The following is a 27,070-nucleotide window of genomic DNA, read 5'->3' as shown; positions in this document are numbered from 1 at the left end:
ATTTAATATATAAATATAACGAAATAGGTCTTAAAGTAATATAAAAAGAAAAATATATTTATTAAGTATTATATTTTAAGATATTTATAATTAGTATTAAAATATTTAAATAATTATAAATTTAATAAATATTATATAAGTAGATAAGGTTAAGTTAGGGTAGTTAGATAATAGATAGATCTAATTATATATTAAACTCAGTCGCGAGAGACTTTAAGTTATAACTAATTAGCAAGCAGTTGCTAGGAGATCTTTAGGTAATTTACCTTAAGAGAAGTTAAATTGAGGGACCTAGGGTTAGATTCCTTAAGTTAATCTCTCTATAATACTCTTATATATTTTAATAATTTTAAGAGTATTATTTATTAAATAAGAATAATATCCTTTATTAAGATTTTATAATTATAATTTAAAAGTCTTTTATATTTTCTATAAAAAGCTATTAATAAGTATTTTATTAATTATATACTTAATATATAATATATTTTAATTTATAAGATATATTATTATTATAATAAAAAAGTTTAAAATCTTATTATTATTATATTTTTTAAATTTAAATATTAATTAATAATTTCTTTTATTAAATTTAAATATTAATTAATAATTTTTATTTAATTATAAATTATTAATATATTTTATAAGATTATATTATTAAATATTTAATAAAAGCTTTTATATAAATACTTTTTAATTATTTTTAATTTAAATAATTAATATTTAAATTAATATTATAATTATTTTATTATAAAAATTATAATTTATTTATTAAAATTATTAATATATATAATATATTTTCTTTTATATAATATTATTATTTAATTAAATTATTATTAATAAAAATCTTTTATTTTTATATTTTTTTAATTATATTAATCTTTTAAATATAAAAAATTAAAAACTTATAAATAAATAAATAAAATTAAATTAAAATTAATAAATAATAAATAAATTTAATTATATTATTAAAATTTAATTTAAAAGATTTAACTTTTTTATAATAAATTATTTAAAAATCTTTAAATAATTACTTAATAATTAATTATATATAGTCTCTCTTTAATACTTTTATAATAACTTTAATAATATATTTATTTTTTACTTCTAAATTTCTATTATATTATAATTAAATATTGTACTTTTTTTTATTAAATAGCATATCTTATTAGTATATATATCTTAAAGAAAGAAAAGAATTAAATTTATAGTTAGTTAATTTAACTTATAGTAAAGTACTTACTGCTGCATTTAGCTTGCAATTGTATTAAAATAATCACATCTATCCTTTACAGTCTTTGTTATATTTTGCATCAGTGTCCTGCCTCCTACCTCAAACACTATACGTTGCCTCTGAGACTTGTAGTAAGCCTGCCATATTGCTGCATTCGCATATTTGTATGTGTTAGGGTTATAGGACTGTATGAAACTGGTCCAATATCCTTGAGCAACCACTGTGGTGTTTGCGTTGATGCCTCCGTCTAAGAAACAGGACAGTGTTCCGCTGCTTGCTCTTCCAGTTCCTCATATAGCATGTAACTCGGCACAATGGGGTACACCCCTTCCTGGAGCATCCTCCACGTTGTAACAATAACTCCATGTCATGTCAGGCATCCAGAATCACATTGCGCTGGTGAAGGAAAGTCCGGAGCACATAAATCTCATGTCTCTATATGAGTCCTTTAGTCGTTTTGTAAAACAGCGAGTGTCGTTGCAATCGGCAGTCTGGTCGATGTACAAGGTAGTGATACTAGCAATGTGAGTTGAGTTCATCTTGGGGTACTCGGCCTGCCAGAAACCGTCGGCCTCTGACTGAGACGACACACACTTGGAGCAAAACCGATGCCCTCGTTTGTTGTCGCACCTATTATTGTAGGTACTCTGATGAAATTGCCTTTGTTGAAAGCGTCCCACAGCCCACTTCTCACCATGTCTCCATCGATGACAGGCATCCACATACTAATAGGGGTCTTCATACTTCCGGGAGATAGATAGTTTGTGTTAACGGCCGATATCTCGTAAATTGTCTTGTTTCGCATACATGCAATTACGTCCCCTTAGGTACAGCCCAGTTTGCTCATGATGCTGTTTGCTCTGTAGGCGGCTTGATCCATAGTAACAATAGGCGAAGACGAGATGGACTCCGCCGAAGCGGCATGGAATAGTTTGTCGTTTCTGCCGCCATACATGGTAAGATGAAAGGCTACACTCGCGGCGCCAGATGATTTCCCGCCTAGGACGACGTGTTTTGGGTTACCTCCGAACCTAGAGATATACTTTTGAACCCACTGCAATGCCTTTCTTTGATCAAGAAGGCCGATGTTGGGTTGCACCTTATCGCCATAAGACAAGAAGCCAAAGACTGATACTCGATAGTTGAGTGTCACAACGATCATTTTCATGTCAGATGCTTGGATGAGCCCAGTACCATCGACTTGAGGTTTTGAGTTGCCGTTGAAGCCGCCTCCCTGAATGAAGACATAGACCGGAAGCCTGGCCATTCTAGCAGCATCTGTAGGTGCAAAAACATTGATGAAAAGACAATCTTCTGATTGCGATTTACCGATCAAACTCGGCCTTGCTTGCAAGTCGACACACTTGAGCTTGAACTGCAATGTGTCAGTGAACTCTTCACTTCTGTCAAAATTGAGTCTACTAACCTTTCTTGTATCTTTGACTTGACGCGACCTTGTGGGATCTTGAGGAGGCATGAAACTCAGATCACCGATAGGAGGTGCCGCATATCTCATACCGAGCCAGCTTGTGACTCCATTCCCGTTGTCCTTTCCCTTGTATCTGCTATAGGACACATCGACAACGGGATCCACAGCAGTGACGAGTGTAAGGAGCAATGCCAATATCAACGATAAAAAGAAGGGAGATGTAGAGGTCATGCTGAGCAGGCTTGGCATAAGTGCATGTATGAATAGCAAAACACTTATGGGACTACAATGCATTTTATAGTAACAGGCAGCCGAGGGGGGGTGCTCGTAGATCAAAGATACATCTACCATTAGATGAGTCGAGAATCATCCATGACTAGGCCAAACAGGATCGGCCGCATAGTCCAACCTGCAATACCAAGTCTGCCAAGTAACTCATGTTAAGGAGAGCCAATGCAGAAACAGAAATCCAGGCCAACCTGTCGGTTTCGTGGCATTCTAGACTTTGCCATCAGTTCATCTTCTCCTTTTTGGTGGCTCTGATCTTGAAAGGGGAGGGTTAGGCGAGCTGTTCCACTAATGACAAGCGATGTTTAGACAAGAGTCAGGTCGACATCCTTACAAGGCTAAAGGCTGATACTCATGGAGAAACGCCAAGTTAAATGTTTCTAATCAGCTAACATGTTCAAGCCACAAACCCGAAAGCGGGTTGCAGGGTCAGTTGTTTGCTCCCTGTTATGCCCGAGATGAGCGGTCCGCTATGGAAATAGCAGTATGTACTAACGTCAGAAACAACTCAGCAGAAGTTTCAAGCCACAGCGGGCGGAATGAATTCCATTGTCCTTGGAACCTGGCACGATGTACCAGAACAAGAGAACCGATCCGGCTGCCTCTTACAGTGTGGCTGTATTATGTCAAGTTAACCTATCTCAATAGACGCAGGCTAGTTAGGGCTTGAAGGCCTTCGATATATTTACCGAGTTTGAATGTCCTGCTTGATAAAAGACAGGAATGACTCGCAAGCCACTTGGTTGTTGGTGGATATGTGTCTGTCCACCAACAACCAACATCCAAGACTGAATATGAATGCCCAGAACAGTGTCCTTGGCGATTCCAGTGTTCATCCGTCTTTTCGGAGCGCACATAATAGGTCAGAATTATGCCATATAAATTGATCTGTTGTCGATTTTCTCAATTCCAGTCATTCTTTGATCACTGGTCAATATAGCATCTGTCTTGGATACTGATTAGTACAAAACATAGAAACCGTAGTATAGTCGGCTATAGTGCCAAGCTACCTATTGAGGTGATTCGCAGCTGTTTCTTGTAATTCCTATATTTCCGCAAATGAAACAAATTTAAAAATAGGGCCTACTCAACAAAACTAGTGGATTATCGATGGTAGTTACATGTCTAGATATGTACAAAACTACTTGACAACATCTTTCATCGTGTTTGACCTCACATGTACAAGACCCACTTCAATTGTACCCACTTGCCAAGCAGTCTCTCTTATCTTATCTGTCGCAAAAAAAAAAAAAAAAGTCAACTCTACCTGTCAAGTGTTAGTACGGACTTGCCTCTGTCAAATTCTGTTTGATTATCATCGGCATAATATTCAATGGCACCAACAACATTGCCTTCTCGTAAGCGAAAGGTTCTCGCGGAGCCTGCTCCTGTTGATGATGAACTCGCTGGTGTGGAACTCGATGGTATCTTATCCCAGAGCGAGGACGATTCAGACTTCGAAGAAAGCGACGTTGAAGGTGAATTACACGACAACTCTTCCGAGAATGATCTAGATGAGCACGACCAAGACGCCGAGGGAGATGACGATGACGACGATGCATACAGCGAGGACGCTTCTTCCGACGCCGGCGACAGCTTCGGGGCGCCTCCTACCCTCGACGCTGATAACTCGGAACCGAACTATCGCGTTGTAAAGGATGCCAATGGAGGCGAGCGCTACGAATACGCAGAGGTCGATCCTGTCTATGACAGTGATGACTCTGATGCCCAAGGTCCCGTGAACACGATCGGAGACATTCCTCTTTCGTTCTATGATTCGTACCCCCATATTGGCTACGATATCAATGGCAAAAAGATTATGCGCCCAGCTACTGGGGAGGCGCTAGATGCCCTCCTCGACAGCATTGAGATCCCCAAGGGCTGGACTGGCCTGACAGATCCGGAAACTGGAAAGCCGCTTGACCTTACCCAGGATCAACTCGAGCTTCTCAAGCGACTGCAGATGAACGAGGTCCCGAATGAGGGATATGATCCTTATCCCGTATGGCTTTCCTTCTACTCTAATCTGACGGTTTTCGTTACTAACATGCTTAGGACATGGTCCCATATTTCACAAATATTGAGGAGAAGATGCCCCTCAGCGCTGCACCAGAGCCGAAACGACGATTTGTTCCCTCCAAGCATGAGGCAAAGCGAGTGGCTAAGCTGGTTCGAGCTATCAAAGAGGGGCGCATTCTGCCATACAAACCCCCGGAGGAGCGCCAAAGAGAGGACGAAGAGAAGGAGGAGTCGTACTATGATGTGTGGGCAAACGAAGAGCCTCAGGATCCCCATGTCATGAACATCCCAGCTCCCAAACTCGCTCCTCCCGGATACGACCTCAGTTACAACCCTCCACCCGAATACTTGCCCACCGAAGAGGAGAAGGAAGCTTGGAAGAATCAAGATCCAGAAGAGCGAGAAAAGGAGTACCTACCAGCCAAGTTCGACTCGTTGCGCAAGGTTCCTGGTTACGGCGAGTTCGTCAAGGAGCGTTTCGATCGCTGCTTGGATCTCTATCTTGCACCACGAATTAGGAAGAACAGGCTCAATATCGATCCTAACTCTCTTCTGCCAAAGCTCCCCCGCCCGGAGGACCTCAAGCCATTCCCTACCCTTAACCAGACGATCTTCCGCGGGCACGATGGGCGGGTTCGTTCTGTGGCATTCAGCCCTGACGGTGAATTTGTAGCCTCTGGTGGCGATGATGGCACTGTTCGCGTATGGGCCCTGAATGGTCATCAGGAATGGATGGCCAAGCTCAATAGCGAGGAGCCCGTCAACATGGTACGATGGCGCCCTAACAAGGAGACCTTCATATTAGCAGCCGCTGCTGGAGAGGATCTGTTCTTCATGATTCCATCTGTTGCTAGCGACGCCGTGGAGAAGGCGAGTCGCGAAGTCCTTGACGTTGGGTTCGGTTACGCTACCAACGGTGCGCAGTCTAGTGCAATGAACGGCATAAAGAAAGAGCCCCCAGCCAAGTGGTCCCGACCTGGCGCCAAATTGGAGGCTGCTGGAGTGCTCTTAATGGCCACTGTTAGGTCGGCGATCAAGGTTATCAATTGGCACAAACGAGGTGAATATATCTGCACGGTTTCTCCAACTGGACAACGAAGCTCAGTCGCCATCCATGCTATCTCTAAGCACCTGAGTCAACTACCCTTCAGAAAACTTCCTGGTCTTGCACAGACAGCCCAGTTCCATCCGTCAAGGCCACTCTTCTTCGTTGCCACGCAGCGCATGATCCGATGCTATGATCTCCAGCGTGAAGAACTTGTCAAGGTTGTCCAACCTGGTGCCCGATGGATCTCCTCTTTCGATGTGCACCCTGGCGGAGACAATCTTATTGTTGGATCTTATGATCGAAGGCTCTTGTGGCATGATCTTGACCTATCTGCTCGTCCTTATAAGACTATGCGATTCCATCCTGAGGCTATCCGAGCCGTTAAATTCCACCGCACACTTCCTCTCTTTGCTGACGCCAGTGATGATGGCACACTGCAGATTTTCCACGGTAAGGTTGTCAGCGACCTCATGGAAAACGCTACAATTGTGCCTGTCAAGATGCTCCGAGGCCACAAGGTTATCAGCAAATTAGGTGTTCTGGACGTGGATTGGCACCCCAAACACCCGTGGTGTCTCAGCGCTGGTGCCGATGGAACATGCAGGCTGTGGACATAATCGTATATCTCAACAGAGGCTCCTTATAGAAATGTTGAGCTATGGTCGCGGTAGACTTTCTTCCAGCGATGGCGTTAGGACACAAAATAATATATCACTTTCAGCAATTAACAACAGTTTTGCCACAAACCCATAAGTCCAATGCCGTTCTTGTCTGGTCGTACGGACGGTTGCTTACAATCAAACATGGCTCAACTATAACAGATCCTAGTAGCCACGACAAAGTCAAGTTTTGCAAATGATGATCTCAGAATGTAAATGCAATTCAATTAATAGAGTAGGATTCGCAATACACAACTACTTGCTACAAACAAACGACTCGAAGTGTCAGGAATTGCGCTATTTTATGGCAGAAGTGTCACCTCCCACGACCATGCATTCCCACCCTTGTACTCGGATGGCCAGCTGCCAAGCGAATGTGACTTTGATTAACTGAGACAGTAAGTGTTCAACGGTCACCGCGATTGTCTGACGACTCCTATGCATGACCCTTACAATTCCTCTCGAACCTTGGCCTCAGCCTCAGCCTCAACCTGGGCAGCCTTCTCCTTGGCGGCTTGGCCACCAAGCTGGAGCTGGCTTGCGACCCAGTTATAGGTATCACGAGCAGTGTCTCCGAGCTTAGCGAAGAGTGTTCCCGATGGTGAGCTGGTGCCGTACTTGAAGTAGGTGGCTTGCTTTCGAGCCTGAGCCTTTAATTCCTCAAGCTTAGATCCCTGTGGGACTGATACACCATAGCTGTCCAGGTAAGCCTTGAGGTCGGTCTCGGTCCACTCATCGAAAGCGGATTGCTTAGCAGAATTGGTAGCGGAAGTGAGATAACTGGTGGCAGAAGCCCAGGTTGATCCACCTGCAGAAGAGGCTGAAGAGTAGGCGGACTGAGCTGCGTCGTAGAGTTCATCACGAGTGGCATCCTTCTTCTCGGCAATCTGCTTAGCAGCGGCATCTCCGTTGCGCTCAAGATACTTCTTCAAGTTATCGTAGCTAAAATCATCGAATGTCCACGCGTTTCCACCGTGGGCAGCAACATGAGCGTTCTTGCGGACAAGTGCTTCAAGCTCGTTCTTCTTAGAGCCCTGGGGAACCGGAACGCCGCGAGCGTCCAGGTAAGACTTGAGACGGGTGTCAGACCAAGTGCCCAGAGCTTGGTTAAAAGCGTCCTGTGCAGCAAGTGATGCACTGTCCGTGGCCTTTGCGTACTGGTTCTGGGCGTTGGAGGTAGCAGCACCGAAGGCAGAGGCAGCACTTGCAGAGAGGTTGTCACCAAGAATATCAGCTCGGTTCTTGCGGACGAGAGCACGGAGCTCGTTGGCCTTTGTTCCTTGGGGAACAGCAATCCCGTTCTTGTCACAAAACTCCTTGAGCTGCGACTCGCTCCAGGCGTCAATAATCATGTCGGTGAGGGTAGCATAGGCGCCCTGAGCGCTCGCGGTGGCGCTGGCAGCTTGATCCTGAGCCTTGAGGTACGCAAGGCGAGAGTTGCGTCGAACGGATGCGATGAGCTTATCACGGGTCATGGGCTGGGGAGCGGGGAAGCCGTGGGTGTCAAGCCACTCCTTCAGATCAGATTCAGACCATGTCTCGTAGAGCCAGTTGCCAGGATAGGATGAAGCCTGGTTAGCCTTCTTGGCAATAGCCTCGTAGCTAGAGCGAGCCTTCTGGAGAAGAGTGTCGCGCTGGCGAGGCTGGGGAGCTACATCATACAAAGTAAGTACTAAGCAAACAGAGAATACGAGCCGCACGTCAACTGCACTTACCAGGAATTCCATGCTTGTCGGCAAACGCCTTGAGCTGACTTTCGGTCCAAGTGTCGAGGATCCAGTCCTTGACGTTGAGCCAGGCGGAATGAGCATTGTTCTCAGTCTCATACCAGTTGGCCTTGACCTGTGACAGCAGGCTGTCCTTGGAAGCAGCAGCTTCGTTCTTGGTCTCTTTGCCCTTGGACTGCAAGTAAGCACTCAGCTGGTTGGTGTCCCAACTATTGTAGGGTGATACGACGTAGGCATCCCAGTTCTTCTCAATCAAGGACTCGAGATCCTTACGGTCGGCCGGGGTGGGGTAAGGAACATCATGATCAGAAAGCCAACGTTCCAGCTCCGTTTCGTGCCACTTGTTGTATACTATCTAACGTTAGGACACAACGTCTTATGGAAGATGAGACTCAAGCTTACCTGGCTTCGATCCAGGGAACCAAGTGCTGGCAGCAACACTGTTGATGGCCACAGCGGCCACGATGGCGTTCACAAATCTCATTTCGGCTTCAGATGAGGTGTCGCCTTACAAGACAAGTCGATAGGTGATGGAAGAAACAAGACAGATTAGGAGGGGGTATTACAATAGAAATCAATCACCTCGACTGATGAAGCTGGTTTGAGTATGAAGGAGGGGAAAGAAAGCAGTTGTGAAGCTTCGACGCGGTGAAGATGGGAAAAGGCAGCTCAGAGGGCAAGCCACCAAAAGGGAAATCTATCACGTCACTGCGCGGTTGTCGTGGGTGGCTGGAATCTGGCCGTTTGTACAGGCGGGCAGGCAGACAGGCAAGCAGTCAGGTAACTCAGGCTATAGCTGGAGGCACACACGGGTACTGGATACTTACGCAATAGCTCAACAAAGCTTGAGAAACAGAAGCAGGAGCGCAGAGTGGTTCCACGGCGGTTTGTATCACAATACTTGTTCACCCGTTGGCTAAGGGGCATCGGCGTCACTATTAGCATCATCATCATCATCACACATCGTTCATCATTTCGATGAGATTTACGCAAACAAGCCTTGAATGAGTCCCCCCTCCACAGGCGCCACCATGACGTATTTTCTAGATATGGCCCCGCACAAGCTCCTGCCCCAAATCGGTTTGATGCGACATGACTAAGGGGATGACTGCCAATCGGCACGTTCCGCTGCCAGATATTCCCCTACCGACTGAAGCACATGCTCAATTTCGACTGTGATTCAAATGGCAACTAGAGGAAGATCTCGATTCACCAATGGAACAAAAGCTCCGCCATATTGCTTTGGCATGTCGGCTTCCCGGCTGTGCAAGCTCTTGACTGTCAGGGCCTCAGAATATGGAAGGAATACTTCTAACGAAAGAAAAAGAAGGAGGGAAATGAATTTCTTGCCGAATCCCTTTATTTGGAGCCTTATTCCCTACCTCTACAGATGTGATGCATGTCTATGTCCAATGGCTTGCCCAAGGGTATAAGCAGTACCGGAGAGAAACGGAGGCGGGCTTATGCCGAGATAATGTTACATTGATCTATGAATGCCCTCGTCACATCTAAACCCCAGCGCCCAGGTTTATATAACCCGTAAACCAAATCGTGATATTTACCACAATCACAACTAAGCGTAGAAGTTGACAGTCTGTTTAACTTTGTTAGCAAGCTGCCTTTGCAAAACACATCGAGAGCTTCAATACTTACGTCCTTCTTCTTGGCCTGCACCTCGGCAATGGCATCGACATAATGCTCGTGGCCGATCTTGTTCTTTCCAGATCGCAAAGCAATCATACCAGCCTCTACGCACACAGCCTTCAACATTGCGCCTCCGAACTCGTCCGTGCTTCGTGCTAATTCACCCCAGTTGACCCCAGGGTCAACTCTCATTTTGCGGGAATGAATCTTCAAAATCTGAGCCCGAGCCTCCTCGTTAGGCAGAGGAAATTCGATCTTGCGGTCGAGTCGACCAGAACGGAGCAAAGCAGGATCGAGAACATCCACGCGGTTTGTCGCAGCCAGCACCTTGATCCGGTCATCCGAGGCGAAACCGTCAAGCTGGTTTAGTAGTTCCAGCATGGTTCGCTGTACCTCTCGATCACCGCTCTTCTCGCTGTCGAAACGTTTGGTACCAACGGCATCCAACTCATCAATAAAGATGATAGCAGGAGCCTTCTCCTTGGCCAGTGCAAAGCAATCCCGGACCAGCTTAGCACCATCACCAATAAACATTTGAACCAGTTGAGGTCCTGCCAGCTTCAAAAATGTAGCGTCTGTTTGGGCTGCACAGGCTCGTGCTAGCAGCGTTTTGCCAGTACCAGGTGGGCCATACATGAGTGCACCTAGATAGGTTAGCCGTGTGACCGTGTTTATGCACCATACTAATGAGCCCTACCTTTGGGAGCTTTGATACCAATCTTCTTAAACCTTTCGGCTTCCTTCATCGGCCATACAATAGCCTCCACCAACTCTTCAATCTGCTTGTCGAGTCCACCGACATCAGTGTATTGTTCTGTGGGCTTCTCGTCAACTTCCATAGCCTTAACACGACTGTCGTATTCAGCGGGGAGTGTGTCGAGAATGAGATAGGAATCCTTGTTTACTCCAATAAGATCACCAGGCTTCAGCGTGTCGGCGTCCACGAGACCAATCAAGGGGAGGAAGATTGTTTGGCGGGTCGATGTCTTAATAACGGCAGACTTTCCAACTCGGGTCGCGTCCAAATCAATGTTGGCGCCCTCCTCTGACGATTCGGCAGTTGGATCGAGATCGAGCAGCTCAACAACGTTACCAACGAGGTATGGGAGCTGTCTACAGACTACGATTAGCAACGACGTTGAGAATTGATTATCTCGAGAAAGCTCACCTATTGTTGGCGATCTTGTCCAAGTTTTCCTTTATCTTTTCGCCCATGGCAGCCTTCTCATGCGATAACCGAGAAAGCTCGCTCTTCATGATTCGAGAGTCGTTCTCGAGCAGACGCTTGCGAGTCTGAATGTCTTGTGTGCTAAGCCCGAGGATCTCCTCATCAAGAATATCATCATCCTCTTCTTCGGCATCTTTCATGTCGGCGTCGCCATCGGTAGGCTTCTTCTGGTTCTTGTCGTCGCCATCTCTCTTCTTGTCCTCCTTGTCTCGGCGGTCGAGGTCATCGAGCTCCTCGAGAGTCGACATGATGGAAAATGACGTTAATTAGTTAATACGTAGGCTGGTCACGTAGTATCAAGTCGAGCAGAGTGTTGTGCTGCCGTACTAGGATTTTAATATCGTGCTGTGGGTAGTAGATTGGAAGAGGTGAAAGCTATCTGTGCTTTAACAACATCAAAAGATGAAGCCGTAAGGTGGGTAGGCAGTCAGGTCGCGCGTAATCAGCCTCCTAGGTAGTTGACTAGTCCACCAACAGTAACACATCGGTATTGGCTTCAGTAGCCTAGTACCCTGTAGTGCCGGGGGTCGGGTGTGTGTTGATCCGACGCACGGACCTATATCCTGAGTCCTGCAATTGAGATCAGGTTAGGTACAAGCGTGGGTGGAATTTTTGATATGGGCATAGCCAGCAAAAAAACATTCATGTACGCACGGTATTAGATCCCAGGTTTCAGTAACTACTACTAACTTCTAAATGTTATAGTCAGGAATAATGGCTTCCCGAATATCACGGGCTGCATCGCCTTGCCTTCGCCAATTGCGCAGGGAAGCTCAACTTACTCATACGACATGGAACAGAGCATTTCGTAGCATTTCAACATCGCCCAATTGCTCTGCTGCTGTGAACGACATCCGAAAGCCAATTGACCAGGCCCCTGCGACCAAACCCCCAAGCGCTCGTCCTGTCGAGACGAGAAAGAGCCAGTTGATCCGAACATACACCTCACTACTCCGAACGACACCCCTGATCTTGTTCTTTCAGCATAGTAACTTGACAGCCGTTGAGTGGGCAGCAGTGCGACGAGAATTAAAAAAGGCTCTCTCTTCAGTACCTCAGCCGAGTTCACTACCCGGAAAGGAACCCCTCGATATTACCCCATTAGTTCAATTGCAGGTGGTGCGGACCAACATGCTACGCGTAGCCCTTAAACTCGTTGAATTCTACGACCCTGAGGTTGCCGCTGCATCGGATAAGACGACGCGAACAGCACGAGGCCCTATTGTCCACGATTTGTCCACAGCTGCTTATGATGCTATCAAGAACGCCGAAGTACCTGAGGACTCCAACTATGCTCAGATTGAGCCAGTGATGGTTGGCCCTTTGGCTGCTCTAGTTCTTCCCGCCGTATCTCCAGCTCACATTTCTGCGGCCTTGAGTATTCTGTCACCTGTTCCGGGTAAATTCCCTGCTCCTTCTAGGAAGAAGAACCCTGGTTATCATGACCCCACCTGTCAAAGTGGTCTTGCGAAGCTGCTTCTCGTTGGTGGCCGTGTGGAAGGTAAGATCTTTGATCAGTCTGGCATCAACTGGGTTGGCAGTATCGAGGGTGGCTTAGACGGACTGCGTGCCCAATTGGTGGCCATGCTCCAAGGCGCAGGTCTGGGTATCACCAACACACTGGAGGGTGGAAGTCGAAGCTTGTGGTTAGCCCTGGAGGGCCGAAAAGGTCAACTGGAAGACGAGGCCAAGGGCGACCAAAAGAACGGAGAATAAAACGAGGGTTGGGTATTGACAACAACGATGTACAAACAAAGGACCTAACAAAGGTTGTGTATGTGTAGATGTACGAACAGCATATTGGATCATTCAAAGACTTTGACGTGATCATAATGGGGAAATAGTCATCATCGGTCACGAGACGTTGTATTGTTGATCTTTCTATGGCAGGGGAGACTTTCCTTCCCTTGTATTTCCGCAGGCGAAATGGGTCAGGATTTTGACGACTTGGTATCCATACGTCAAACGTAAACAAGGATAACTTCTTCAGGTAAGCAAGCATTCGGTTCCTCGTTTGAAGTGAAGTATCGCCTAGAATGTCATTTCACCCAAGATCTTTGTTTGTTTTTGTACTCGAATAGTTATACAGTTGTTGTTTTGAAAGTTGCTAGACAAAATGTGGCTGGATCGTGTGGCTGGAGCTATTATAAACGCAGGCACATTTCTACGTTGGTAGGCAGCAATGATGAAGCTCAAGCAACCCTGACCTCAACCTGCCACCACACCCCGCCTCTAACCAGCTCCGTTGACTTTATCTTGCCTTTCAACTGCACACGGCTTGCTCTATCTGTACAACAAACAGTCGAGGTCCCATCGCTGATAGTCAAACTGAACAACCTGTGCAACATCCACTATTACAACACAGTTCTTCGGGCTTGCGGATCGGTGGCGCATTTGGAATCGATCATCCAGCCATGACAATCGTTGAAGCTTTCTGAACCATCGCAACCCTCTCAAGACCATCCCTTAAATCATGGACTTCGCTCCTTATCAATCCTCTCCGCCGGAACACTCACGGGTAACTTCGCCTGACTATACCTCGCCGCGACCTTCATACGATGCTCGACGATCATTCTCTCCTGTCGCTTCTCCTCCCCCGCTCCAACATCCACAACCTCAGCGAGGATGGGGCGGTTTTGATGGCCAGTCAACTGGTTGGGCGGCGATAAGTCCTGACAGTCGAGCTTTTGGGGCGTCGAGTAGAATGCCTGGTGCGTTTCCTGCTGCCGAAGTTAGCGAGTTCGATACAAGTCTTGGCATGCGTTTAGATTATGAGGCATGCCTAGCATATGTCGCATTCCCACCGCTGGGAGCGATTATACTTCTTATCCTGGAGAGAAATAGTGACTATGTGAGGTATGGCCGAACCCCCCTCCATGGCTGCATCTGAGACTGGTTACATATCTGCGTGCAAATCGTTTTAACACATTGACCAGGTTTCATGCATGGCAATCATCATTGCTTTTCACAGCAATCATGGTCTTTCATCTCCTTTTTTCATGGTCAACATTCCTTAGCTGGCTTTTCTTCCTTTGCGACGTTGCCCTAATTGCAGTTCTTACACTGAGGGCCTATAAAGACGCAGAAATACTTGACAGGTATGTAGTATGTCTTCGTTGTACTTAGACTTGATTATTAATATCTCTCAAGGTTTGAGGTGCCCTTCTTTGGTGCATTAGCCAGTCGGTTTCTTGACGATGAATGAACAATAGTTTTAGCACCGTAGTCACATCCGCATTGGTTTGGTTTTACACACCCAGTCTCTTCCCGCAATACCCCTTCCTAGCTGCTGAGCACATTCCACCTCGTATCACTAGAATGCACTTGTACTCAATCAAGACTTTTGGTGGTCTCAATGTTGGTAAACGGAGGAAAAAACTTCGGATCGGGTCGTGACTGAGGAAATGGAATGTATTTTCGTCTGTCTTTATGCTATTTTGGCATTCGAAGAGCACCCTCATAACTACCCAGGCGTCTTACGTTTGAGGTGGCAAGCACTGATACCCTTGGAAATATCACCGCGTATCTGAAGAAACCATACCACAATATTCCTTCTCAGAATCGGCTCAGCACAGGCATCACTGTTCCCTTCACAGTCGGCCTCCCCGCAAACACAACCTCGCCAATCTTGGTTTCGGGGGAGCTGCCCACTTCCAGCCACCTGGCTAGGAGATCATTGCTCTCTTTAGGCTTCACCGTATTGTCTCGAGTTCCGACTGTGATATGCGCGACACGGTTCACACACTGCCACCGGTCATCCTGATCTGCCAGACGAACAACAATGGCCATGATCCGATCGTCGAACACAACCTGCAATGAGTTAGCGACATCAAATCAATCGAATAACGACCACCAAACATCTCACCCTTTCAAGCATTACATCACATTCGCCGACCTTTCCTTCAGGGTTACCAGCAGCTTCTACCTCCTTATGTAGAGCGGTATACTGCTCCCAAAGCTCGGGATGGTTAACGCTAGCAGCCTTGTGAAGCAGGGTGACATGGAATTTTGGCTGTACACGTCTTGTTTGCTTGAGTTGTGTGTACAATTGAGAGGTTGATGCCGGGACGTTTCTGAAGGCGTTATCGAGAGCGCTGTTGACATCTTGGGTCGGGATGCTGACGGACATGTACTCCATCTTCCTTGGTTTTGGCGTCTTCACTTGTTGTTTTTGCTGCTGGCTGTTCTTCTTGCCCCGATCAGGTATATCATGCCTGAATTCTGGCTTGTATCCGAGAGCACAATCAATGGCAGCATCAAGCGTCCCTGAAGATGGAATCTCCCCCACAAGATTGGGGAACAGCTTGTGCAACTGCGTTACAACAACCTCGAGATTTTGTCGACTACCAGCTGTGGGGTCAAGGTCTATGAACGCATCGAAGCCGTCGTCAGGTCGCCCATGAGGGTTGCAAGGCTCAAATCGTTTGATGAAACCCTCCATCACACCAATAAATTTATCTTTATCGCTTGCTGCATGAATCGTCTGGTGGTTGTCCCCACGCGTAACAATTCGTTCTTGTGTAATTCGTCGGATCTCATCAATCGCTTCTTCGTCATGTTTGAAGTTCAGACATACAAGTTTAGCAGTAGAGTGCTGAAGCTTGACATCCGTAATAATCTGCTTTCGCTCGTGTCTTTGTGCATTGTTTCGGTCTGCAACCACGGCAGGATGGTCTTTCAGCTCATCCAATACCATCTTAGTAAACCGTGGAGGGCGGCCCTTGCCAGAGATATTGTCATTCTGAACATGACCCCAGCCAAATAGGTGTGATAGCCCCATCGCGATTGTCGTCTTGCCACAACCGATGGTGGCGATAGGACACAAGATCACATCCCGAGTAACCTCTGTCATGGCTGGACAGTCCAGGTCGCCTAGATTAGCCGCATCTGCTCCCTTTAGATTCTTAAAAGTCAAGAAGTCGTTGCGAAGAGCGATGATGCCGTGGTTGCTATTGTACTCTTTTCCGAGCTTCGGGTCTGCAACAAGTCGTCTTCGGGCATAAAGAAGATACTCCTCCGTAATTTTGGTGTGTTTCTTGAACTTTGGCTGCTTGCCAGCAATCAGGGCTTTAGTGCACTCTCTCCATTGGCGGTACATCAAGTATGGCTCCTCGAACTTGTACTTGAAGAACCAATCCTGGAAGGGCTGCGTGGCTGGATCTTGTGACATTTTGCAGCGGATGACAAAACCCTCGACATCTCGTCCATCGTGAGCCCCAGTTTCAGCCACTTCTTCGAGAAAGCTTTTGACCTGGTGGATATCGTCCATTACCATAAGCCCAGTCTTTCGGAAGGCCCACTCGTCAGCAAACTCCTGGACATACCGACTTGGGTAGGTGGCAAATTGCGGCAAATTGAGGTTCATGCCGTGAAGATATAGGCCGGCTTTATCGGGGCCATACTCCAAAATGTGCTCTTCGAACTCGTCGTCACAGAGCTCTGCAACAGCAGTAACGTTTCTCTTGCGAAGTTCTCGTGCAAGATCTGCCTTTGTCTTTCCAACAGCAGCCAGCTGCTGCTCCAGACGTTGTTCTCCAGCACTTGCGTGACTAACCTGAATGTCTTCTCGGTCTCCTGTCGAATGTTTGCTGCAAACAACCAGGGTATCGTCTTCCAGCCCAGCAATAAAAATGATACAGCCGTTCTCCTTGAGGGTAAGCTCGTAAGGGCCTTGCGTCTGTGCGAATATTTTTTCCCATTTAGTCTCGGGGACCTCCTCGACGTTGAAAAACTTGTCATAGCCTCTCACAGCGATTTCTGGTTCGTTTCTTCGTGTCCTTGTGGTGAAGAGGCCACGGGCGTATGTTGGCAGATTAGGTCGTTTGTAGTCCCAGTCCTGCATGCGCCACGACTCGACTTGAATGCCATCAGCCGATCCCTTTACGTCGAAACTGGTCTTCTTGACTGAGAACCCGTTCTTTCTCTTGTCTTTCCGAGCATTATCCAAAGCACGCACGACAGCCGCTACGGCTTGCACGTCCTGGGGCGTGTATGGCGCAGACATGTGTTTTGTCCTCGATAAGAAAGCTTAAAAAGATGCTGGTCTGTAACTGATCTATTGAGTGATGTGAGACAAAAGCGAAGAGAATTGCGATATGCAAGCATAAAGTGGTACCTTGAGCAAGGCTGGGGGTTAATCAACGATCCTTTGGGAATGCCAAAGATTATGCGCTGAAGCTTTTATATGAAGTGCCCAGGGTGATTCTGTGGATGCCGCTCACCTGGCTGTGGTGGTTGGTGCGGGCCAGGAACGACGAGAAAACTGCCTAGGTGCACCGCCTCAATGTCTTCGAAATGAGTCAGACCGCAGAAACAGAAAATGGTCACACGAAGGTTGATGGGCGTTAGCATTCAGTCCAGAAAGTTGTAGGAGCAAACGAGAGTTTCCTGAGTCATCATAGAATATCAGGCAGGAACATTGTGGAGGGCATATTAGTGCCATCTTACCCTGGAGAGCTTACAAGCGCCGTGCGTCTAGCCGACTTTAAATTTGTGTCATAGGATTCATTATCCGCAACAGACGATCAATAATTATATGATGAGCTTTATTTGTGGTATAGGAATATATCCTTGGACATATGTAACCGCATTATATTCACTGAATACGCGGCTGAAGGCGTGGTCAGTTAGCATTCAGAGTTTTGTCAGACACATGACGGTGGATGTAGTTGGAGGTTCCACTCAGAAGATACCCCGCCAAAAACATTCTAGTGACAACGACTTTCTTTGCAACTTTGATGAAAAAGATCTGAACAACCCAGGAAAGTCGACTGCCAGTGTACCAGAATTGAAGAATTGAATCATACGAACATTGTTGCTGGTTGCCGACTACCTACCTACCTACTACACCTTCCATCCACCATGACAACTCCAAACCCGTTCCTTCTTGCAGCTGACAACAACCCCACGCTGCTGCCCCTCCTGAGGGAGAGACCAGAACTGGCGTCATCGCAAGATGAACACGGCTATTCCCTCGTTCATGCCGCTGCCAGTTACAACCATCTTGATCTCCTACGAACCCTTATTCGCGAGTTTAATGTGGACGTGAATCTAAAAGATGAAGACAACGAGACCGCCTTGTTTGTTGTCGAAACTCAGGACGCTGCTCAAGTCCTTGTCGAAGAACTTGGTGCGGACATCGGTCACCGAGGACTGGAAGGATTGACGGCTAGAGAGAAGATTGAAGCGGAAGGTGACTTTCCCGTGATTGCAGAGTACCTATTGAAGATCGAAGCCAAGCAAGCCGACGATCCGGCTTCGACTGCAGCGGCTGTCATGCCTGAAGTTATCCCCCCGCCTCCAGAGGGCATGAAAGTTACAGTTGGTACGATGGACGAGGCCGCGGATATTCCCGAGGAGATCGACCAAGAGTTTCGAAGGAGAATTGAGGAATTGGCCCAGCGCGACGATTTCGATTCACCCCAAGGCCAAGCCGAGCTACGAAGGTTGATTGAAGACGCTGTGCTGGGCGAGGGTGGTGTCGGCGACGAACGCAACGTACGATCGAAGCAGGATTAGGCGCCGCATCCTATGCCTTGATCTCCCACATGAGATACCTGCCAGATGCACTGGGTGGTCTAAGAATTGTGAGTTCATCACTTGTTCCTGGTACACCCTTGGAGAAGCATGTAGCACCGAGAGAAAACCATGCCCCCGAAGGACAAGCGGCCAACACATCTACGAGCAGGCAATGAAGCCACTGTGCCGACAAAAAACCTTCCCAACTTATTTTGCAGACCGTGGATTCCTTAACAATATCGCCTGGGACGCAATATCGTGATAGATAGGGGTCAATACTATCCTGAGGTATTACACGTGGACTGGCCAAGCGAATGAGCGAGAGCCACTCATACCTCTCTGTTGCAAAGTACTCGAGAGCTTCACGGTTGTCCTCTGCAAGAATCTCTGGGTCAACATCGAGAATTGGTTGAACAACAGCAAGATTTTGAGATACGATGGGTGTCGAGGTGAAGGTCGTAGGGAAGAACTGTTGTAGCGGGTCTGGACTGAGAACTTCAAAAAGTCAGCAAAAAGCCAGATTTGGGCCTCATGTACCTACTTTGGGGCGTCTTGTCGCAAAATAGCCATGTCATAGGTTGATTGAAGACGTTTTTGCATGCATAGATCAATCTATCGAAGCCCTTTTTTCCGCGGAGCATCGATGGATCTCTGAGGTTATATGTTATAGCTTGATCGTTAGATCAGTAAATATTCAAGAGACTCGCCCTTGGTACTTACTCCAACGAGGTTTGGATCCTCTTCCACCCTTCGGCCCATAGGGCTTTCCTGGAAGACCTGCGCGTTCATGTGTCTCTTTATCCACGTACATTGTAAGAACACCTAAAAGAGGTCAGTAATTAACCAAGTACGGATTCCACGATACATGCCTTCACACAAAGTGAATAGAGTGCCGACAGTTGTTTTTCCCTCTGAAAGCATGATGATATCACCTGTCACCGAGCATAACTGTTAGCAAAAATTAGGAGTGTGAACAATTAGGCGCACCTTTTTTAATGTACTTCGTAAAGAAGTCACCTTGTAAGATATCTCCAAGAGACATCACTACTCTTGAATAACGTGGAAGCTCATCAGTCTTGGCAAGCTGCTTACTGACTGCATCATGAACTTCTACGGGCAGGATCAGATCGACCTGGCATTGTAAGTACGCACCCAGTTTTGTTTTTTCGCAAATGGGAAATCCTGACCTTATGAAAAAAATCTAGAGACGTGATTGCTGCCCAAGGCTTGCCTTTACGAGGAGCTTGCTTGGTATCAACATGGCCCATAGTACCGTGTGTCACGAAACATTTTGGTGATTGATAGACCGATGGCGCAACAGCGGGAAACATGTCGAAGAAGTCAAGAAATGAGAGGGAGAGAAAAAAGCGACGCTTTGTGAACAAGGGGTTGTTGATTTAAGTCGCTGAATGGTGTAAGTCGGGAATGGATCGTGTTTGGGTAATAACAAGACGACGGTTTGGATTTTAGCCGGGTCTTTTTCGGTGAATTTTTTCCACAATATTTGGACTAGGTAAAGAGGAACTTTGCAATTTGCAATTTGTTGTGGCATAGAATCAAAACAGCTGTGGCGAGTTTCGGTACTTTTACCGTTATAATCGTGAAGACGCAACTTGAGAGATTGTGCTTGGGTGGTAGTGCTGCTGCAAAACGCAGTTTCTCAAAGAGAAGGTTTCAACAACAATTTGCCCTCCCCCACACTCGCATCTTCACCACAAAGCTAGTCAAGTCAGTTTCTTTTCAGACCTGACGACATCTCGAGGCCTAAGAATCAAGATGGAGTTCTTGATTAAATTTGCGCAGGCGCATGAGACCTTTCGAGTGCCCGAAATCGAGGCACTGGCCCTGGTTGAGGGTCTGGAAATGAAAATAGTCGACTATAGTCAAGACGTCCGTTATCCTTCACATCAATACATGCTTGTTAGAGACTTACTGAAAAAATAGTCCCCCTTTTGTGTCGTACAGCTGGCTTCGGTCGAAGCCGCCCAACGCCTGACCAAGAGATCCATCCTCATTCAGTCTATACATGAGCTCTGGGGCAAAGGATGTACACTGGACGAACTCCACGAATCAGTCAAGACAAACACATCCCACGTCTGGGATAGCTATCTCGGAAAGTCATTCAAGTTTGATGTTGATCCCTATCAAGGGACTCGCTCTGCGAAGAAGCGAATTGAGCTCATCAACTCCTTCCGATTTCTGGGGTGGACTGGGCCTGTAAAGATGTCCAATCCAGACAACTTATTCACCATATTCGAGATGTGGCCGTACGACAGCGTGCCCCTGAACGTCCCAGATCCCACGACCATGTATCTTGCCCGCCATGTTGGCAACTCCTCGCGGGACATTCTGGTTCGATTTGACTTAAAGAAGAGGGGCTACATCTCAACAACAAGCATGGATTCAGAGCTCGCCCTGGTCACGGCCAACATTGCCCTGGCTGCTCCTGGCAAGCTATTCTACGACCCATTCGTTGGGACAGGCTCCTTTCCCATTGCGTGTGCTCACTTCGGCGCTCTCGCTTTTGGAAGCGACATCGACGGGCGTAGCATCCGCGGTGAGGGTGGGAAAAAGAGTCTTAAAGGGAATTTCGACCAATATGGTATAGGTTCTTGCTTGGGAGATGTGTTTTCTGCCGACTTGACCAACACCCCCATTAGGCGGCATCGCAGGACCTGGGATGGAATCGTTTGCGATCCGCCCTATGGTGTACGAGAAGGATTGAGGGTGCTTGGTCTTCGCGATCCCGAAAAGACGCCATGGCTGATAGAGCAAGGCAAGCAACATGGAATGTTCGTTATACACTGGCCGACTGCACTTGCTCTTACGCTAATCATAGCAGGAAATCAACCTACGTGCCGCCCAAAAAGCCCTATAGTTTTATGGTAATGCTCGATGATATTCTTGACTTTGCAGCCAATACTCTCGTTGACGATGGACGGCTGTCATTCTGGATGCCAACTGCCAACGACGAAAACCAGGAAATCCCGACACCCACGCATCCCCTCATGGAGGTGGTCGTGGTTTGTACTCAGTCCTTCAACAAGTGTACGTTGTTGTTGGGGCATCGCTCTCTCACTTTCCCCATGCTAACACCTGCCAGGGTCAAGGAGACTAATCACTTATCGTCGACTCCCCGACTCACAAGTGTCACAATCATCCCTCGAGACCTATGCAAACCGACAAAAACTCAAGTTGGAGGGGACATCAGCAGACGAGCTCAACCCATTTCGGCGCGGATATTTCAAAAAGTTCGAGGTAGACGAATAAAACCTCATTCACAAGACTTCGCTCTACTCCCATCAAGAATTTCCTGTGCTCCAGATTCATACGTGACAGGCTGCCCCCAAAAAAACAAATCCCAAACACTGATATGGCTCGCAATGGAGTTCGTGCATGTTCGTCAAGTTGTCATAATACCAGATTCATAGCTCCCTGTATCCTCATCTATGTATTGTAATAGTGTCGACCTCCTATACCTTCATAGAAACGGTCTTGGTAAGTTGCCCATATATACGTGGCAATGTCACGCTCCAAATTTGTACCGCAGGCATTGCCCCGAAAGTACAATATGCTTAGCGGAACTCGGTTGCAGCGAAGCATCCTCGATCGGGAACATGTTTCAATTCCAGTTGTTGGAACCTGTGACCAGTTAGTTGAGAAGTCCGACAAGTGACAGGAAAGATAAACTAACTTTTCGCTTTTCGAGTGGAAATATATGCCGCTTACTTCGCCTTTAACCTGATTGAAACAAATATAATAGAAACCCTCAAAACTGGCGCCAGATATTGTGCGGACGCGGTGGTCTGGCACCAAAAAATGCTCTTTCCATCGCATAAAGATAGTTTCTCGTTGGGCGGCATCGCGAATGATGACAGGTCCCTTACGGGCTTGCTTCTGAAATGGACGAAAGGCTGTAAATTTCGCCCAGTGGCTCAAGTCAACCTTGCTATTTGCGCCCCAGTTCTCGTGCTGAGTATAAAAGCTGTATTTGGATCCGATGATTTCTCCCTCAAAATATGTTGTAAGAGTGGGATGATCCTCTGTCAGACCTTCGACAGTAAGTCAGTTTTGTGTTGGTAAAAATGGCATGTGCCTAGCACCAACCTTGAATCCGGAGATAGCCGCAAAGGAAAGACTCTCGCATGTCGACATGTTTGATTTCAACTTGCACGTCGTAGACCTGGCGTTCCGACTGTTGTGTACCGTGGAACTTGCTACCTGGCCGAAGGTAGGAAGACGGAGCTGATGGAATAGTCTTCGTTTTGTCAGAAAGTTGCATCATGATAACTGAACTTTTGAACTTGACTCACCCGTATACATGAGTAGTCAGGGCCCATGGATGGGGACCAGAGTTCATCTTCTTGCGCATCAAAATCAACACACTCCCACTCCCGATTCGGTGACCCCCTCCGCCTAGATGATTCACAAGGGGCTGATTGGGGTTCACTGGCCCGCTGTGTGTTGTTGGGAGGCTCTTGACTCAACTGGTTGCCGGTTTCGGCGTCCCTTCCCTTCGTTTCGGGCCCAGACCCTTCATGCATAGGTGTTGTTGCGGCAGTAGTGGCGGTTTGAGGGCGTGGGGACATAGTGGTGGATCGTGAAGACAGGTCGTTTGATGGGCGCCCGTCGTACATGGTGGTATCGTCATTCGGGCACCCAGGTGCAGTCGGCGCGTCGACAGTGAGCGGTGATGCACCATCTACAGAAAGGCCGGGGCCAGACTGGATACCACCGTCATCAGCACGAGCTTGGCCTTCGTCGCGTGCTTGCCAGGCAGGGTGTGGTTGACTTTGTGCGTCGTCAGGGCATGTTGAGAAACTATAGGAGCGCGGCGAAGATGCCTCGACAGGCGGATTGGATGATGGCGTCGGCATTGTATGTGACGAATGATGAAGTACAGTACAATTGAGCAGCAAGTATATCGACGCAGCGTAGGTAACGGTCTGAAACGCGAATAAAGCAAAATCGAGGGTATCAAGGTGGACGATGCAAGTTGAAAGGCCTGCCCTGACGTCGAGCGCTGTTCGATGCCAGAGGGGAGAAGCAAGTTAGTGTTAATCACCAAACGGGTGGCGATCTCGGGGACTAGACTAGAGCCGTAAGATGAGTTTGGTATCGCGGATAAAGCTTTCAGAAGGTCACCGTGACAAAGAGATAGGGTGGTAAGCAGTACGGTAGTAATACAAGGAAGTATTAGGTCACAATAGGAAAGTAGGAGGAAGGAAGAAAGTAATGCAGGTATGTTAGATCGCGAATGGGACGATGGTAAAGAAACGGAGATCAAGTCGGTCGGTGATGCTGGCTGCCCTGACCTTAGTAGGCTAGCATCCCGTTCTCTTGTTCTGGGGTTCTGTAGCGGATATGTGGGGGGGCTTCATCAACCTCCACTCGGCAAGACGGAAAGTCTTCCAATTCTTAGTCCACATTAGATCATGGCACGCTACCTACAGTGCCTGGTCTGCGTCCATATTGTGCCTTAGTAGGTGTTGTGTGTTGGACTGATGGCTGACGCCGTGTAACATTGACTCGAGCCCAGACACATCATCATAGTCTGGAGGGTGGCTTGGAAGGAGACTGCCCGTCGTTGTCAACGGTGGAAACCCCCGGAACCCAGGTATAATGTATCCCAACTACTCTGTACCTACTATTAGTGATTTATATACCTGGGTAGGTACATTAGATAAGAAGCCGAACGGCAGCAATTCGTTCAATTCATCCATCATAGTCTAATATCAATAATTATACTCATACTTGGAACTCATAAGATAAAGTGACTTAGTATTCAACAACTTTGAAGTACCATGAAGCATGCAAATTGAGCTTCATTCTGCATTATTACCCTCTTTTTTTTAATCTTGGGCTGCGATGGATGCTGAGGCTGGCGAGGGACAGTTCCATCTAAGCGGGCCAGGCTGAACCTCAACAAGACTACTGTTCAAGGAAGGGAAAGTGTGATAAAACGATCTGCCGGTGATGGGATCTTACTAACTATACGAGAGCATGGGCTGTTTCACTTATCCTGGAAGTAATTATGCATATCCTTTCCCTAGAACTTGAGTCAATGTCGACATCAAGATCAGATGCTTTTTCTTTTTGTCGCATCAGGAATCATCGGGCTGCTTCCGCGCTGCCCCATATATAGGACCAGCATCGGGCTGCCCCAGCATTCCCCCACCACATTGCTGCCTGCATTTCGTATGGGGTGATGGGCCTTCTAGAGGCTGTGACGAGCCTGGTCATACTACTGTACTACATTCAATACTATTTGCTCCAAGAGTTACTGGCATGATTAACATTCAATTTTTGTCGCAACGCCGGCCGGGAATGTTTTTGTTATGGCGGTTGCATCTAGTGTGATGTTCCTGACTAGGTAGCTGCCCACTAACTTAAGAACACACATCAGAAAAGGCTATTTATCGTTGATTTTCAATACACTGCCCCAACTACCTTGCCTACTTTATGCAAATCCTCTCTGTTTGGTTCAAGATTGTCACTCTCTAGACCTTACGTGAGCCTATCATATGGGTCAAACATGTTACTGGAGCTATACGGAATTGTATAACTATAGCTACCTAGACATGAAATACGGCATAATCCTCCTACCCTGCATTGTCATCCATAACTGAGGGTTGCGCAACGCCGTCAAATTGTCATGTTTGCTGTCCGGGCCTTAGAAATCTTTTTTTGTGGTCATTCGCCTCTGATATCCGACGTAGTGTTACTGCTCTTTCGTTACTGTATGGAACAAAAAAGACGATGGAGCTGCCTTCTTGGATCTTCATCGTTACAATAGCGTTCCCTTTTTTTACAAGCATGCTTCCTTAATTCGTAATATGTAGAGTACACGCTCAGTGTTGGCGATAGCGTTCCGTGCCACTCTTTGACAGCTGGGTATCGTTCATAAATACCAGATGCGTCATTATCGCCTTTATAAGTCTCGCTACTATGTGCTTGACCGTTTTGAGCGGCCAATGCCACGACTCATTCCTTGTCGCCTTCTTTGTCGTTTAGATAGGCTTGATCTTGAAGTGCAAAGCGATGAGACTGAAAACCAGGGCCTTCAAATCCTGGACGAGGTAGTAGAATACTCGCAGCCCTTCGGGATCGGCGGATTCTGTGACATCGACTAAGGATCCAATCTTGGCGGTCTGTTTTGTTGTTAATTGTGTGCTCGGGAAGACCGCTGTTTCGAAACTGACCTCAAATGCAATGTGATCGTTACCAATCCGGATCTCCAGCTCCTGACGACCGTCTTTATTTTTCTGCGGCCATTTTGAATCATCTTCTCTGTTTGGATATAGTCAGGGCTGCTCAATGAAGGTTCTGGCGCGATGAGGCTGACGTACTTCGTAATCTCGCTTGTCTTGATGATGCGCTTGATTTCATCAACGATAACGGAGCTTACACACACTAAGATCTTGTCAGAGAAAAAGGTGCTATACGGGTTTCAGGGGTGATACTGACTCTCTTTTCGAATCAAGCTATCGTTTCGGTAATTGGAGTTGTTGGCGTATCTGGCTACCGCACTGCGACCATCTCCAACAACCCGGAAGTCGAACTCTGATCGCCGTCCCGTCAGAATCAACATATTCATAAAACCAATAACTCGAGGTTGTTCGTACCTAGGAATTCGTGACCAAAACGGCCCATGTGGCCGGAGCTGTTTGAAGAGACGTCATTAGCATTGCTCGCAAAGATATTCGAGTCAATGCGAATACATACTAGTACCGCAGATAGAATGGTTCGTTTGACGACGACATGGCTGCATATGTGAGAAAGCGCGTCGAAGGTGTAGACTTTTTGTGGTCAAGAAACAAATCCAACAATCAGGATCGCAAGGCTGAGAAAGAATGGCGGGACCTGTTAGTTCAATGGAGGTGTATGTATGCATGCACGGACCCATTGGCGGGGCAGACAGCTTTACCCGCCACCCTGCCAATTGCAGGTAAAGCCTTCACCGTCGCCAGGCTGGTCCATCATGTCCGAAGGTACCTTGCCTTCTCAACTTTGATCATCTGTTCAACCCTCGGATATTGTATAAAAACTGTTCCTATCCTATAGATAGTGATTTATTGATAAATAGGTATTTTCTATAATCCTTACTTGCATCGAGGACATTAACAGCGCGACTAATTGGCTTAAGGCTCAAGGTGAGGTAGCCGTGATGTTGCGGATTGAAGTACGTACGGCACCCCTAGTAGATTCACGTGACCTTATCCCTTCAGTTTAGTCGGCTTAGTGCCACCTGTTCTACATCGCTGGCAGGACAGATCTTC

General features: G+C 46.9%; 12 protein-coding genes across 12 annotated transcripts; 5 read left to right on the top strand and 7 right to left on the bottom strand.

The window, feature by feature from the left end:
- Positions 1 to 1,098: 1,098 nt before the first annotated feature.
- Positions 1,099 to 2,891, bottom strand: FGSG_11604 (uncharacterized protein; the record flags this gene model as incomplete). Its single annotated transcript, XM_011320458.1, has 6 exons — positions 1,099 to 1,104; positions 1,241 to 1,252; positions 1,330 to 1,379; positions 1,826 to 1,861; positions 2,063 to 2,606; positions 2,658 to 2,891. The coding sequence occupies 6 exons, from the start codon at positions 2,889 to 2,891 to the stop codon at positions 1,099 to 1,101; spliced, it is 882 nt and encodes a 293-aa protein (XP_011318760.1).
- A 1,390-nt stretch (positions 2,892 to 4,281) lies between these two features.
- FGSG_11603 (uncharacterized protein) lies at positions 4,282 to 6,632 on the top strand (the record flags this gene model as incomplete). The annotated part of the gene is made up of 2 exons (XM_011320457.1): positions 4,282 to 4,950; positions 5,004 to 6,632. 2 exons carry the CDS (start codon positions 4,282 to 4,284, stop codon positions 6,630 to 6,632), a joined length of 2,298 nt encoding a protein of 765 aa, XP_011318759.1.
- A 251-nt stretch (positions 6,633 to 6,883) lies between these two features.
- On the bottom strand, positions 6,884 to 9,031 carry FGSG_11602 (uncharacterized protein). Its single transcript, XM_011320456.1, has 3 exons — positions 8,804 to 9,031; positions 8,390 to 8,752; positions 6,884 to 8,325 (listed from the first exon to the last, which is right to left on the bottom strand). Exons 1-3 carry the CDS (start codon positions 8,883 to 8,885, stop codon positions 7,124 to 7,126), a joined length of 1,647 nt encoding a protein of 548 aa, XP_011318758.1. The 5' UTR covers positions 8,886 to 9,031; the 3' UTR covers positions 6,884 to 7,123.
- An 867-nt stretch (positions 9,032 to 9,898) lies between these two features.
- On the bottom strand, positions 9,899 to 11,600 carry FGSG_11597 (uncharacterized protein). The gene is made up of 4 exons (XM_011320455.1): positions 11,214 to 11,600; positions 10,743 to 11,158; positions 10,055 to 10,689; positions 9,899 to 9,995 (listed from the first exon to the last, which is right to left on the bottom strand). Exons 1-4 carry the CDS (start codon positions 11,519 to 11,521, stop codon positions 9,975 to 9,977), a joined length of 1,380 nt encoding a protein of 459 aa, XP_011318757.1. The 5' UTR covers positions 11,522 to 11,600; the 3' UTR covers positions 9,899 to 9,974.
- Positions 11,601 to 11,987: 387 nt separating this feature from the next.
- Positions 11,988 to 12,989, top strand: FGSG_11596 (uncharacterized protein; the record flags this gene model as incomplete). The annotated part of the gene is made up of 1 exon (XM_011320454.1): positions 11,988 to 12,989. The coding sequence occupies one exon, from the start codon at positions 11,988 to 11,990 to the stop codon at positions 12,987 to 12,989; it is 1,002 nt and encodes a 333-aa protein (XP_011318756.1).
- Positions 12,990 to 13,746: 757 nt separating this feature from the next.
- On the top strand, positions 13,747 to 14,478 carry FGSG_11595 (uncharacterized protein; the record flags this gene model as incomplete). The annotated part of the gene is made up of 3 exons (XM_011320453.1): positions 13,747 to 14,129; positions 14,210 to 14,371; positions 14,424 to 14,478. The coding sequence occupies 3 exons, from the start codon at positions 13,747 to 13,749 to the stop codon at positions 14,476 to 14,478; spliced, it is 600 nt and encodes a 199-aa protein (XP_011318755.1).
- A 350-nt stretch (positions 14,479 to 14,828) lies between these two features.
- On the bottom strand, positions 14,829 to 17,277 carry FGSG_11594 (uncharacterized protein; the record flags this gene model as incomplete). The annotated part of the gene is made up of 2 exons (XM_011320452.1): positions 14,829 to 15,083; positions 15,139 to 17,277. 2 exons carry the CDS (start codon positions 17,275 to 17,277, stop codon positions 14,829 to 14,831), a joined length of 2,394 nt encoding a protein of 797 aa, XP_011318754.1.
- Positions 17,278 to 18,092: 815 nt separating this feature from the next.
- On the top strand, positions 18,093 to 19,080 carry FGSG_11634 (uncharacterized protein). The gene has a single exon (XM_011320451.1). The coding sequence runs from the start codon at positions 18,135 to 18,137 to the stop codon at positions 18,789 to 18,791; it is 657 nt and encodes a 218-aa protein (XP_011318753.1). The 5' UTR covers positions 18,093 to 18,134; the 3' UTR covers positions 18,792 to 19,080.
- Positions 19,022 to 20,122, bottom strand: FGSG_11633 (uncharacterized protein; the record flags this gene model as incomplete). Its single annotated transcript, XM_011320450.1, has 6 exons — positions 19,022 to 19,034; positions 19,127 to 19,286; positions 19,333 to 19,461; positions 19,512 to 19,613; positions 19,779 to 19,923; positions 19,979 to 20,122. The coding sequence occupies 6 exons, from the start codon at positions 20,120 to 20,122 to the stop codon at positions 19,022 to 19,024; spliced, it is 693 nt and encodes a 230-aa protein (XP_011318752.1).
- A 445-nt stretch (positions 20,123 to 20,567) lies between these two features.
- FGSG_11632 (uncharacterized protein) lies at positions 20,568 to 22,061 on the top strand (the record flags this gene model as incomplete). Its single annotated transcript, XM_011320449.1, has 4 exons — positions 20,568 to 20,681; positions 20,736 to 21,583; positions 21,631 to 21,839; positions 21,895 to 22,061. The coding sequence occupies 4 exons, from the start codon at positions 20,568 to 20,570 to the stop codon at positions 22,059 to 22,061; spliced, it is 1,338 nt and encodes a 445-aa protein (XP_011318751.1).
- Positions 21,969 to 23,676, bottom strand: FGSG_11637 (uncharacterized protein). The gene is made up of 4 exons (XM_011320448.1): positions 23,105 to 23,676; positions 22,899 to 23,049; positions 22,486 to 22,843; positions 21,969 to 22,433 (listed from the first exon to the last, which is right to left on the bottom strand). The coding sequence occupies exons 1-4, from the start codon at positions 23,666 to 23,668 to the stop codon at positions 22,367 to 22,369; spliced, it is 1,140 nt and encodes a 379-aa protein (XP_011318750.1). The 5' UTR covers positions 23,669 to 23,676; the 3' UTR covers positions 21,969 to 22,366.
- Positions 23,677 to 25,590: 1,914 nt separating this feature from the next.
- Positions 25,591 to 26,599, bottom strand: FGSG_11636 (uncharacterized protein). Its single transcript, XM_011320447.1, has 6 exons — positions 26,517 to 26,599; positions 26,417 to 26,454; positions 26,259 to 26,354; positions 26,141 to 26,204; positions 25,994 to 26,081; positions 25,591 to 25,942 (listed from the first exon to the last, which is right to left on the bottom strand). The coding sequence occupies exons 1-6, from the start codon at positions 26,552 to 26,554 to the stop codon at positions 25,802 to 25,804; spliced, it is 465 nt and encodes a 154-aa protein (XP_011318749.1). The 5' UTR covers positions 26,555 to 26,599; the 3' UTR covers positions 25,591 to 25,801.
- Positions 26,600 to 27,070: the final 471 nt, after the last annotated feature.

This window comes from Fusarium graminearum, chromosome 1 (genome assembly GCF_000240135.3).
Source record: "Fusarium graminearum PH-1 chromosome 1, whole genome shotgun sequence".
Classification (NCBI taxonomy): Eukaryota; Fungi; Ascomycota; class Sordariomycetes; order Hypocreales; family Nectriaceae; genus Fusarium; species Fusarium graminearum.
Note: the sequence above shows the minus strand (reverse complement) of the source record. Positions and strands in the feature narration are given on the sequence as shown.